The 12,216-nt window shown below is 34.4% G+C and overlaps 1 protein-coding gene across 3 annotated transcripts in view; it reads left to right on the top strand.

The window, feature by feature from the left end:
- The window catches only part of USP25 (ubiquitin specific peptidase 25), a 138,845-nt gene that overhangs the window by 17,640 nt on the left and 108,989 nt on the right, over positions 1-12,216 (top strand). For 2 of the 3 annotated variants that reach the window (XM_030877759.3, XM_030877762.3), the window contains exons 2-3: positions 1,745-1,822; positions 5,196-5,340. In XM_030877759.3, the coding sequence (XP_030733619.2) occupies positions 1,745-1,822; positions 5,196-5,340 (223 nt within the window). The remainder of the gene's footprint in view (positions 1-1,744; positions 1,823-5,195; positions 5,341-12,216) is intronic. The other variant, XM_070045422.1, reaches the window with a different exon arrangement.

Genomic DNA, 12,216 nt, shown 5'->3' with positions numbered 1-12,216 from the left:
AAATCTTTGAAATATTTTATGTTCACTAAAATAAGACATTGCAATTAGATAAGGAGAATTTCTATAAAATTTGTATATATCTTTAATTTGTAATGTTGCGTATTGTGTAAGTTAGTCGTGGTTCCGTTGCTAGCTAATAGTAATTTTTAAAATGAAAGTAGAAAAGTTGACAGGTCTAAAGAGAATTTTATTTTTCTCATGTTTCAGCACTGTGAATTTGGCAGTTCAGTTCTTTTATTCAACTATTTTGATTCTTTTTGGCATTTTATATGACCTTTGTTTATATACTTTATTATGTAATTTATTTTTAGTCTCAGTTATCTCAGCTTTTAATAAGATGTTTATGGAAATTAAAATTCATTGATGGCATGGCAGATACTGCCAATGCCTGTTCAGTACATTCTTTTCTTTTTCCTTAGCAACAGATTTGCAGAAAAGCTTTTTGCCTAGCTGAAAAATACATTTCCCAACCTCCTTTGCAAGTATGAGTGGCCACATGACGTGACTTTGTTCTGCTCAGTGAGGCCTTAAGTGGAAGTCACTAGATAAGGCCTATTAAAGAACACAGAGTCATTTAGCAGACACCCTTTGTCCTTTGCCCTTTATCCTACCTAGAACTTGGACAGGATGCTAGAGGAGGAAACACTGAGTGACATTTAGTGAGTGTCACCTACGAATGTTTAGTGCGAAGACAGAAGATTTCAGCAGATCATTTTATTCTAGTGGTGACTTGTTTTCCGTGTCATATCCATTGAGCTTTCCTTATTTCATGGTGCCATCTTACAGTTTTGGGGAACTTGTTTTAAGAAATGCAGAGATGGGGCTTCCCTGCTGGCGCAGTGGTTGAGAGTCCGCCTGCCGATGCAGGGGACACGGGTTCGTGCCCCGGTCCGGAGACCCCACATACCGCGGAGCGGCTAGGTCCGTGAGCCATGGCCGCTGAGCCTGCGCGTCCGGAGCCCGTGCTCCGCAACGGGAGAGTCCACAACAGTGAGCGGCCCGCATACTGCAAAAAAAAAAAAAAAAAGAAAAAGAAATGCAGAGATGTAGGGAGGAGCATGGTTCTTAATTAGGGAAGTTTAGGGAACGGTTTTGGTAGTAGAATCTTATCCTACCTCTTTTTCTCTCCAGTAGAGTATAGTCGATTATATAGATCAATAGAGTATAAACAGATTTAAAGCAAATGGGGGCAAGTGATCAGTTTTACTTCGGATCTTTTATGACAGATTGGAAAATGAGATTATCCTTTTTTTCCTTGAATAGGGTAGAATCCCCGTGGTGTAATATATCCACCTAGTGCTTGGCCTACCAAAGGCATGTTTTTTCCAAACGTCCTAGGTGCCTCAATGCCGGTTGACTTAAGGTAGAGGGAGCGATTAGTAGGGCTGCCTGGATTTCATTCTGTTGTCTCATCCCCTAGTTAAAGTAGCCCAATGAATACCTGTTTTCCTTAGTTAAGTTTAGCCATCAGGCAGATCACTTCTTTTCTTGCTGGGAGGCATAAATTAGGCAGTGAAGAATGGGCTTTTAGAAACATGAGAATGGAATGAGGGCTACCACAGTATGCTTCATTCTTCCTAAAAGAATGAAATTTATTCAGTCTTTGTCAAGTTCTATTGTTTTTTTGTTTTTCACTCTAGTTTATTTTGTGTTTTCTGTTTTTTTCCCAAAGGTCATTTATTTTCTTGTCCTTGTATATTTTCAGATTTCATAGATAACACTTTTGGTTTTTCCCTTCCTCTAGCACCAGCAGACGTTTTTGAACCAGCTGAGAGAAATTACTGGGATTAATGATGCCCAGATACTACAGCAAGCCTTGAAGGTATGGCCTCTGTTTCGCGACAAACAGTTTCTAGTACACCCTCATCTCCACTGCCTACCATATTTGAAACTTGAGTTTTTAAATTATACCATGGGTGGTAGTAGAGATATAGGAAAGAACTTTTATAAAGTTAAGAACCTTACTTAACATAACATAGTGCAACTTCAAGCATGTTAGCTTTTAGCAGCCTAATGTTCCAAGATACCTTGGAGTGAAAGAAGACCTCTCCATGTGAAACACTTTTCATGCAAACAGGTGGGAAGTGAATCCAAGTGCTAATGGCTGGTTTTACTCAAGAGACATGATTTTAGAGTTTAATTGGGGGTGTGGGGTAGGGTGGGGTAGAGGCGGAGGAGGAAGAGGAGGTGGGAGAAAATTAATAGAGTATCAGAAGTTAACATTTTTTTCTTCCAAGAAGGAGAAATATAAATTGGCTAACATTCAATTAATTGCACCTTAAGAACATTCAACATCAAACTGTTCTATTATGCACCAAATGAAGGGCCTGAGTTTTGTTATATTTTACAAAGTTATGCTCATTTCCACACAGTGGCACCCAGATGAGTCAAATCACATGGATATGCACATTGAAAGAGAGCGAGTGAATGAAAGATGTTCAAGAACTAGAACTGCATTTTAAGTTTATTTATAGATTGCTGCCAAAGGCTAACAGCAGTACAACATTTTTGCTACTATAGGCATACACATAGCTTCAGTCCTTTGCAAGTTGCTCTGAGAGACAACATTAATTATATCATTTTTGATTTTGTGCCAAAAGTTCTTCATTTGTTTCTAGAAATAATTTATCTTTTGGATGATTGTAATCATAACTGTAGTGATAATAACTAGCACTTATTAAGCACTTACAGTGCTATTCTAAGTACTTTATGTGGCTAACTCATCCTCCTAATAACTATGACGTAGGCATTATTTTTATCCCCTTTTTAAAAGATAAGGAAACAGAGAAGTTAAAGTGACTTGCTGAAGATCACATAGTATGTGGAGGAGCTTGGAATAGAAACCAAGCAGCCTGATCCCAGTGCCACACATAATTTCTCCTTTCACTGGAAGCTTTTTCTTCTGCGGTACGCGGGCCTCTCACTGTTGTGGCCTTTCCTGTTGCGGCGGACACGCAGGCTCAACGGCCATGGCTCACAGGCCCAGCCGCTCTGCGGCATGTGGGATCTTCCCGGACCGGGGCACGAACCTGTGTCCCCTGCATCGGCAGGCGGACTCTCAACCACTGTGCCACCAGGGAAGCCCTTACTGGAAGCTTTGCTTCAACTGTTTTCCCCAATCAGGAAAACAATGAAACAGTACGGTTAGGAGCATTTTAATGCATGGTTATGAAGCCACTGTAAGTATTTGGAGAGGAAGCAAAAGTGTTGTGCCTCAATTTTTATGATTATGACATTTAGATGATTGCCAGTCCTTTCTTTATTCTGCTAAATATGATTAAATCATTCCATGTCTTTTTTCAGAAATTGCCTTTCCCGTTCTATTATCACTGAGTGTGGGGCTACACCCATTACTTTGTCAGGGCAAATTTGGGGAATTCACTTATTTATTTATTTATTTTAACTTGGGAAACACGTAGTATATGCTAAATTAAGTAAATGTAAAGAATTAAATTATTGTCCACATTTCCTTTGAGGTAGGTTGTGTGACCATGGTTTTTGTTTTTTTTTTTTTAAACGTTTGTTTCAGTTATCAGTATCTGGGGAGGAAAACAGTGTACTTAAACCTTAATTGTTGCTCAATATAAATTTGTAAGATGTTTAATAATGAGTTGACTCTCTCAGCAATATACTGACAAGGAGTCTACTTTTGGGAGCCACAATGTCATTGATCGATTTTAGCACTTTTACTGTTTTTTATTTTGAGAATTTATTTATACCTCCAAAGTGAGTGTAGATCCCTGCTGCATTCAGTTTATTATTATTGTATGAGAGAGTATATAGAAAGCCCTTAGCACATTTCTTGGCACATAGTCAGTGTTCAATAAATGTTAGCCATTGTTATTACAGTTATTTTACGACTAGTTTACTTATCTAACTATAGACTATGCTAAACCCATATTTTGTATGATTCATTTAAGTATCTTATAATGGTTGTGACAGATAACAAAGTTTAAAACAGTGGTGCTTTTCAGACTGCACTCCTAATTTTTTCTCTCCTCAAAGGCTGCTAGAATTGGAGTTAGGATGGGTTGGAGACTTCATTCTTCCAGTTGCTCAGGCCTCAAATCTTGGAATCATCCTGTTCTTTCTCCTTTTATCCTTCCCCACATTTAATATGATAGCAAATAATGTTGGACACTCTGCTTGTACCCATTCTCTCCTATAGTCTATTCCCAGCATACAGCCAGAGTAATCCTTTTAAATTGTAAGTCATACCATGTCATTTCTGTCCAAAACCCTCCACTGGCTTCCTATTATGCTTCGTGTGTATGCTAAACTTCTAAAGCCCTACGTAGTATTATGGGTTATGGCCTTCTGTTACAAAGATAACTTCATTACTAATATCTGGATTTCATAATGTGGTTTCACTTAGCTGTCATAGAGCTAGTGTTATATTTATCATTAACTGTGGAGAGCATATAGAGATAAGTGGGCAAGTCTCTTCTCATTTTGCTATTTCAAAAATTCTTAGTTTTTTAGCATCTGTTTTCTTCTAAATTAACTTTAGAATAATTTTGTCCAGGTATTCTTTTTTTTTTTTTTAACATCTTTATTGGAGTATAATTGCTTTACAATGATGCGTTAGTTTCTGCTTTATAACAAAGTGTCCAGGTATACTTTTGATGAGAACTACATACAATTTATATATTTAATTTGGGTAGGATTTTCATCTTGATAGTATTGAGTATTTCTAGGAGTTCTGTGTGTCTCTCTATCAAGCTTCAGACCATTTTGCTGTTTTCTTCTTATGAGTCTTTGATATTTGCTTGTTAGTTTGCCTCTAGGTAGGCATTCAGCATACATACTAAAGGGAATATCTTTTATTGTCCTTGTTTGCTGAAGTACTATTTTAAATATTTATTTTTCACCCTTTTGTGTGGTCAGTTCCAGAAAACATTTTTTAGTTTGTTCATTTGTTTAGGAGTGTAAGTTATGATTGGATAATTAGTTATAGAATTAATTTTTACATTACATTAGTAGTTTTGATTAATAGAAAAAGGAATTACTATTTATATAGTCTACTTTGTTTACAGTGAATTTATACTGTAAAATTAAGAATCACATAGAATAATTTTAAATCTGAAAATGATTTTTACTATTAGTATTAGTTGTTATGGAGAAGATTACATAATCATATGAGAATGTATAGAGTTATTCCAAAATATTTGATGTTCCGTTCTTGATATTTGAAGGATAGTAACGGAAACTTGGAACTAGCAGTGGCTTTCCTTACTGCGAAGAATGCCAAGACCCCTCAGCAGGAGGAGACAACTTACTACCAAACAGCACTACCTGGCAATGATAGATACATCAGTGTGGGAAGCCAAGCAGATACGAGTAAGTATACTTCTTTCTTAATATTTTAATTAGAATGTAATGAAAAATTTTTCTTGGAGCTGTGTTTTGTTTAAACAGAGGTGAAGAACAAAAAAGGAACAACTTCAGCTTTGGTTCTTTTTGGTGTAGTGGAAAGGCGCATATGTTTTTTTTAGCTGCTATCTTTGTTTTCAGTTTAGGAGTAAAAGATTATATTTAAGTTGTATATCCTTTTATAAAACATTTCATATTGTATTCATTGTTTTGAAATATGGAACATCTAAAGGTCTTACTCATTAAAGAAACAAAAGTTTCTGGAATTTTAAATGGGGCACAGTCATTTGTTTTATTGATGTTAAGTGTTGGTAGAGATCTTAGTATTATTTTTGAAGATAAAGTATTGTTTCTAATTACTGATAGATTTACTGTTTAACAGAATTTTCCTTCCCTTAACTCCAACCTCTCTCCAGAATAAAGATCTTGGAAAAGGGCTTACTACAACATAACAAAATAAATAAATACACATATACACATACATACATATGGAAAATTTTACACGGGACTCTAATTTTTCTTTATAATGTGAATAATTTATGCTTATATAGTTGAGTTTTGAAAAATATGTTCATTTATCTCTATCTCATTATGTAATAACTGCATTATATAAAATGTAGGTATTTCTGTGCATTCTGGATTTGAGAAGTTTGATTACTAACTTGTACTTAAAGAGAATTTTTGATTTTGTTTTATAGACTTTCTCAAAGTTAGGAAACAACCAGGAAGATCCCATTCACATAGATGTTTATAGCTATTGATTGACATTAAATGCTGTTTAATGTTCATTGATAAAATATTTTAATTTCAAAATTTCAAGGTAATCTTAGTGTTTTTGCTCCAAAAATGGTCTTATGTCAGCCAAAGCTAGGATACTCCTATCTCACACATGTAATAGGTGATGGGAGAAGTTTTATGTATGTAAGACAGACTCAGTTGCTGTGTCCAAGTTCAAGACAAAGTGTGGTTTGGCCCCTATCTACATCTCTACCTTCATTTTCTACTGTTTTCCTCCTCTCACTTTACACTGTGATAATGCAGAATAGATTGGAAGTTCTCATTCACCCAGTGCTATTTAATTTCTTCTGTCTTTACACTTGTTGTTCCTTCTGTCTGGAATCTCCTCCAGCCTTTATCCCTAGCCTAATTTCTTCTGATGTTATAAGACTTAGCTTAAGAGCTGCTGGCTCCAGAATGTTTGCTCTAGCCCCTAGAGTGAACCAAGGGCTTTTCTGACACCCAGAGCATACTTCTGTCTTAACGAGTACTGTGCTATTTTGAAATTATTTGCTGTGCCTTTCTTGCTTACCAAACTAAACTAAACTTAAAAGAGACCATTGGTAGTCCCACCATTATAATAGGATGTTATTGTTTCTCAAAAAGTGTTTGTTGAGTTGTTTTTGATAATATGTGTAAAAAAGCTGTTTTGAAACCAATGAAAGTTCTCTTGAACAGGGTTGAGAAGCTTGTTATAAGAAGTTGGAAAAAAGAGAAGTGGTATAAATAGAGGAGGAATTAGTATGTGAGAATAACATATCTTTCAAGGTTCTGAGACTTGGGAGGAAAATGAAATTAGGTAGAAAAAGGAAAAAAAGAAAGATTTTGATTGAAGACAGCTGGTTAAAATGAAGGAGACAAAACTGAGTAAACATGGTTCAGCGTTCTAGTTGAAAGGATGGAAAAATTTTAGAATGATAGCTGTGAACTCAATATAGATGGTAGACTTTGAGACGTGGGACAGCATATATAGATATGCAGGGGAGAATTAGGATTATAAGACTGTCATTAAAGATGATGTGTGAAAATTAGAAAATATTGTTTAAGTCACATGTTAACACCTGTTCAAGACTTTGACAAGGAACAGTGAAAATGTTATGGACAAAAAGAGAGATTCGAATAGGTGCTCTTAGGGAGGAAGCAGCCTGATTTCAGAAAGCATGTGTCCCATTTGTTGATAATTGAAAAAAATTTTTTGTGTGTATGTGTGTAGCTCTCGGAAAATATGCACTAAGTACTTTCATATTCCGCTTGAAAGAAATGGTAGAGAGATGGAGTTTCTGGTTTCATCTTCCTGATTATCTTATTGAGCAAATTGCTCGTTGTTGTGGTTTCTTTATTGATAAAATGAACTGTCCTTCTAACCAGGATGCTAATTCATATTTAATAATTGAATAATTTGGATAGTGCATTCATAAAGTTGGTTTGAGATTATTGAGAAAAAAACTTGTAGAAATATAGTGGGGTGATTGTATTATAATAGTATTAGCATTAAACAGAAAAATATAGCTGATGAGGTGACAATAGTTATTTTCTATTTAACAGATTTGTACCATCTTTCATAAAGTTCTAAGAAGTACAGCTGCCTTTAGGAGATAGTCTTTGTTCAGCATTTAAATTTAGTAGTGTCATAATAATACTACAAGTGTTATGACACTTGTATAATACCAAGTGTTACAAGGTTTAAAACTGAGAAAGTAAGTAGATGTCATGCATTCAGCAGATTCTTTAAATTACTATGCTGTAATTGCTGAGTAGAAATGAAATCTCTGTGTATTTTTAATTCTTGGATGGGGTGGTAAAACGTGGGAAGGATAGGAAATAATTATAAATGAATATATATATTCAAACGCAGGCCTCTTGGGGAAAACTCTGTAAGTGCTGAAGGAGTGTGGAGTATTAGAGTGATCAGAGTGTGAGGAAGTTTTCAAGGGATTGTTCTAGATATAAAAACCCTTTTTGAGCATTTTCTCAATTTTATGTGAAATGCATTGTTACTTGAAAGTTGACCATAGTCGAACTTAATTCTTGCAAATATGGTAAGGGTTTTTATTTTTTCAATTTCTTCTTTTTTTTTTTTTTTAAGTATAAAGTCTGTTACAACCAGGCTAAAGCATAAACAAAGCTTTGCTAACTTTAAGTGTGTCATCTGTTGGTTGTAGTGCTGACAAAACATCTATATTTTGAGATAAAAGTCTCTAATGCTAAATATATAATGGTTCTTTATTGTTATAAGCTAGAATATAGCTTATAACTGAAGGTCTCTTTTAGAATATCTAAAAATACATGTTTTTTTGATGACTAGAAAAATTTAGCTTTCAAACTAATATCCCATAGAAGCTACTTTTGGGGTTGCTGGGAAATTTTCATATACCCAAGTATATCAGAAGAGAAAGCAAATTATGTCACTTGATTAGGAGAACACATATTTGTGAACTTTAATATTGAAGGGGTAATTACATTTTCAATTGTTGGCCTTCTCAGTGTATTTTTACCTTTCATTTTTGAGAGAAAAAGGAAACATTTCAAGGAAAGCTTGTACTCTGCATAGTAAGGAATTAAGAAGTATTGCTTTGGTAACATTCGATACTGTAATATAACACTCTGTTGAGTTCTGGGAAAAGACCCAAACCATTTTGTAGTACTGTTAGCAAAAATTTCAGGCACCTTTTTAAATTACTTACATCTCCTGTCTAGATTGGATATTGTGAATTGTCAAATGAGTGCCTCCTACCTCTCGCTTAAATGAGAAATAAAATTACTGTGTTAGGAGTTTTGAAGTTAAAAATGCAAAGGGAACTAGGAAACAATGCAAGATATAGAGATATCATAGGTGTATTTAATAATCAGAGAAGAGATTGTGTGAAGTCTTTGTGTCATGGCAAACTCTGTCATAGACATGACCATATAAGGCTTTTGCCCAATTTGAAATCAAATAGTAATATTCTTTCTTTCATGATCATTAAATTCTTTTTAACTTTTTTAAAATGGGAAAAAAATGGTATATACCCGCCAGAACGAGATGTGCTACAATTGAGCAATCAAAGTATGGATCAAAAGATAAGAGGGATTTGGGTAGGTAATTTTAACACAGAAAATAATGCCGCATATTGGCTTAAGTTTTAGAGAAACTAGTATAACACATTGGAGTGAGTGTTAAGTGGTAGACTCTTCACAAATTTAGAATCACTGTATTTTTTTTAAGACACACTGTATTTTTTTTTTTTTATCCTCCAAAAGAACTTGAATTATTTGGTAAGGATTGCATAGAAAGTGAGAAAAATGTTGAAGTTCTGTCCTAGAACTCTAATCTTGGTTATATTGCTTGGCTAGCCTAAAAGTGATTTAAAGCACAAATGATAAATAGATCCCAGTCTAGTGCTCTCACCCCTGCTGAGGGCAAATCACGTATGTTAAGCAGTTTAGGATTTTATTCATTGAATACTGATATTTTTCCCATTCACCAAATTTGTTAAACAAGCATCTGCAGATAGAAAAAAAAAATTAGTGAAATGGAAGTTAAATCTCTTTCTGTAGAGATTTCTAATGCATAAAACTATTCTGATGATTCACCAAAAGTCAATGTTAAGCTTAAAAATGAGATGCTACAATGGTATGAAAATTACTTGTAACTGATTGGATGCAATTAGACTTACATTCTATATTAGACATACACTGTAGAGTTACTTGTATAACTTTATGAATTTTCTTTAACTTTAGGACAGAATGATAGCCATGGGCCTTTGCACTTTTTGTTGACTAATATAGAATGTTAACTTTTAATTTTTTCCAAGTTGGAAAACACAGTAAAACAGATGACAAAAATCAAGAATGGCTCCTTTATTATTACTTTCCTTACTTAGTAATGCTGCCATTATAAATTTAGCAGCTATTATTAAAAACAGAGCAAGACCATTTAGAGCTGAGCTGTTCAATACAGTTGCCAGTAGTTACATGTGGAGACTTAACTTTAAACACAAAATTAAGTAATACTGAAACTCAGTTTTTTCCATTGCCATAGATACATTTAAAATGGTCAATAGTAGTCACATGTGACTAGTGGCTACCTTATTGGACAGTACGGATAATAGTACATTTCCATCATCACAGGAAGTTCTATTGGACGTCACTGTTTTGGAGAATGTGAGTTTAGCAATGAGAGGATTGGAAAAGTAGGAACATCTTAAGAGAACTGAGTGACGGCAGGGGAGAATGGGAGAGTGGGATGAGCAACAAAATTTACATTGCTTTTGTCTTCTTGATTTTAAATATTCTTTTAACATGATACTTTATTATGCTACTTGTCCTTTTACTAGAAAAAATTTTGGATAAGGTATATATTCTCAAGTATTCTAACTAGTGCCACTGTGGAGATGACTCATTAATTTTTATTTCTATTCCATAGTCTAGATATTAACCTTTATTTGCTTAACAAATATTTATTGATTGCCTAATATGTGTCAGGCTTTTAGGCCCTTAAAAAATCAAAAAGTGTCTCCGTTTACATAGGGGGAAGACAGAGAGTAAACAATAAATAAATATTGTCAGATAATAATAAGTTCATGAAGAACAATAGAGCAGGGTAGAGGGACAGAGGCCGGCAGGGATGAGGTTGTAGTTCAGACATGGGGTATGCTATTTTAGATGGAAGGTTGGTTGGGAAATGTCTCATTTATACAGAGACCTGAGGAAGTGAAGGGGTGAACCTCAAGGATGTCTTAGGGAGGTGTGTCCCAGGCTGGGGTCTTGAGGTAGGAGTATGTTTTTGGCTCAGGAGGTGAATGGTGAGGACAACAACCGTGGTTGAAGCAGAGTGAGAGTGAGAATGGTATTTTTCTCATTTCCAGTCGGCTGACCATCGCTTTCTTCATATTTGCTTTTTTCTCTTAAGGGTATCCCTGTCCTTTTGGTGGGCCAGAAGATTTTTTCTGCTCTGGTACCTACTCTTATTACAACTCTTCTCAAACTCTTGTTCAGCACTTTTAACTCCTCTAACTCCCAAAACAGTTATTTCTACTCATATCACTCCCCTGCCTAGAAATCTTTGCTGGTGGTAAATATAAGCTTGGCTTATTAAAAATAAAAAAAGTGTTTCCCCTAGGTTTACCTTTATGTAGGTAAGGAAAATAATGAAAGAACTATTTTTTTCTAAAATAAAAATCTTTGCATATATTCAATTGATTATGGGCTAAATTGGCTCTTGTGAACTAACTTGGAAGCCTCATGTCATTTTATATACCATTTTCATGAGAAAAAATGAGTGATAAACAATTCATACATTTGAAGTCTAATTTATTGTTAAGTTGATGACTTTCTGTTTTGGAGTTAGCAGAGAAATGTTTGGTAGTTGGTGTGTAAGTTTTTGGAGAGTGGAAGATTTATTGGGGTGGATGTTATGTTTTGGTATATATATTTCTGACTTTACAGGAAAAAATATTTTATTTTGGTCAATCTTGAAATGTTGTAGATTACTGTTCATAGGCTTTTGTAACGTGATTTTCTACAGTGTTATTCAGCTGACACTAACACACTTGTGCCCTTGAATTCTGTTCACACTAATGCTAATACTAATACTGGAGGGAGGATTGGTTCAAACAAAGTTTGGTGTTTTACCAAGGTCCTCCCTTGGCATTGACAGAAAAATATTCATAGTACTTTGGTATTTGGATGGAATTTTTACAAAGGCTAAGTTATTATAGTTGACTTTTGCCAATTAGAAATTGTTTACTGCTAAGCTTATTCTCTGTTCCTTTTTGAATAAACACATAAGAAAATCATAGAGGGCTATTTTTCATTGTGAAATTGATAGTTTATTACATATTTTACAGAAATCATTCTAGTAAACTCCAGAAAAATAAATTTAGGATTAACCATTCTATTAAAATAAAGTTTTATTTTCTTAATATCTGTTCTTAAAATCGTATGTATTTGGTATGTGAGTAGATTATAGTAATTCAAGATTTCTGTATTGTTCTAAAATGACCTACAGAAAGAAGCTTTATGAGGTAATGGGAACATCATGGAGAAAATTATTGTAATTATAGTGAAACTACAAATAATAAATAA

The sequence above is a fragment of the Globicephala melas genome, chromosome 4 (genome assembly GCF_963455315.2).
Source record: "Globicephala melas chromosome 4, mGloMel1.2, whole genome shotgun sequence".
In the NCBI taxonomy this organism is placed as follows: domain Eukaryota; kingdom Metazoa; phylum Chordata; class Mammalia; order Artiodactyla; family Delphinidae; genus Globicephala; species Globicephala melas.
The sequence above is the reverse complement of the archived record's forward strand: the minus strand, read 5'-3'. Positions and strand labels throughout refer to the sequence as shown.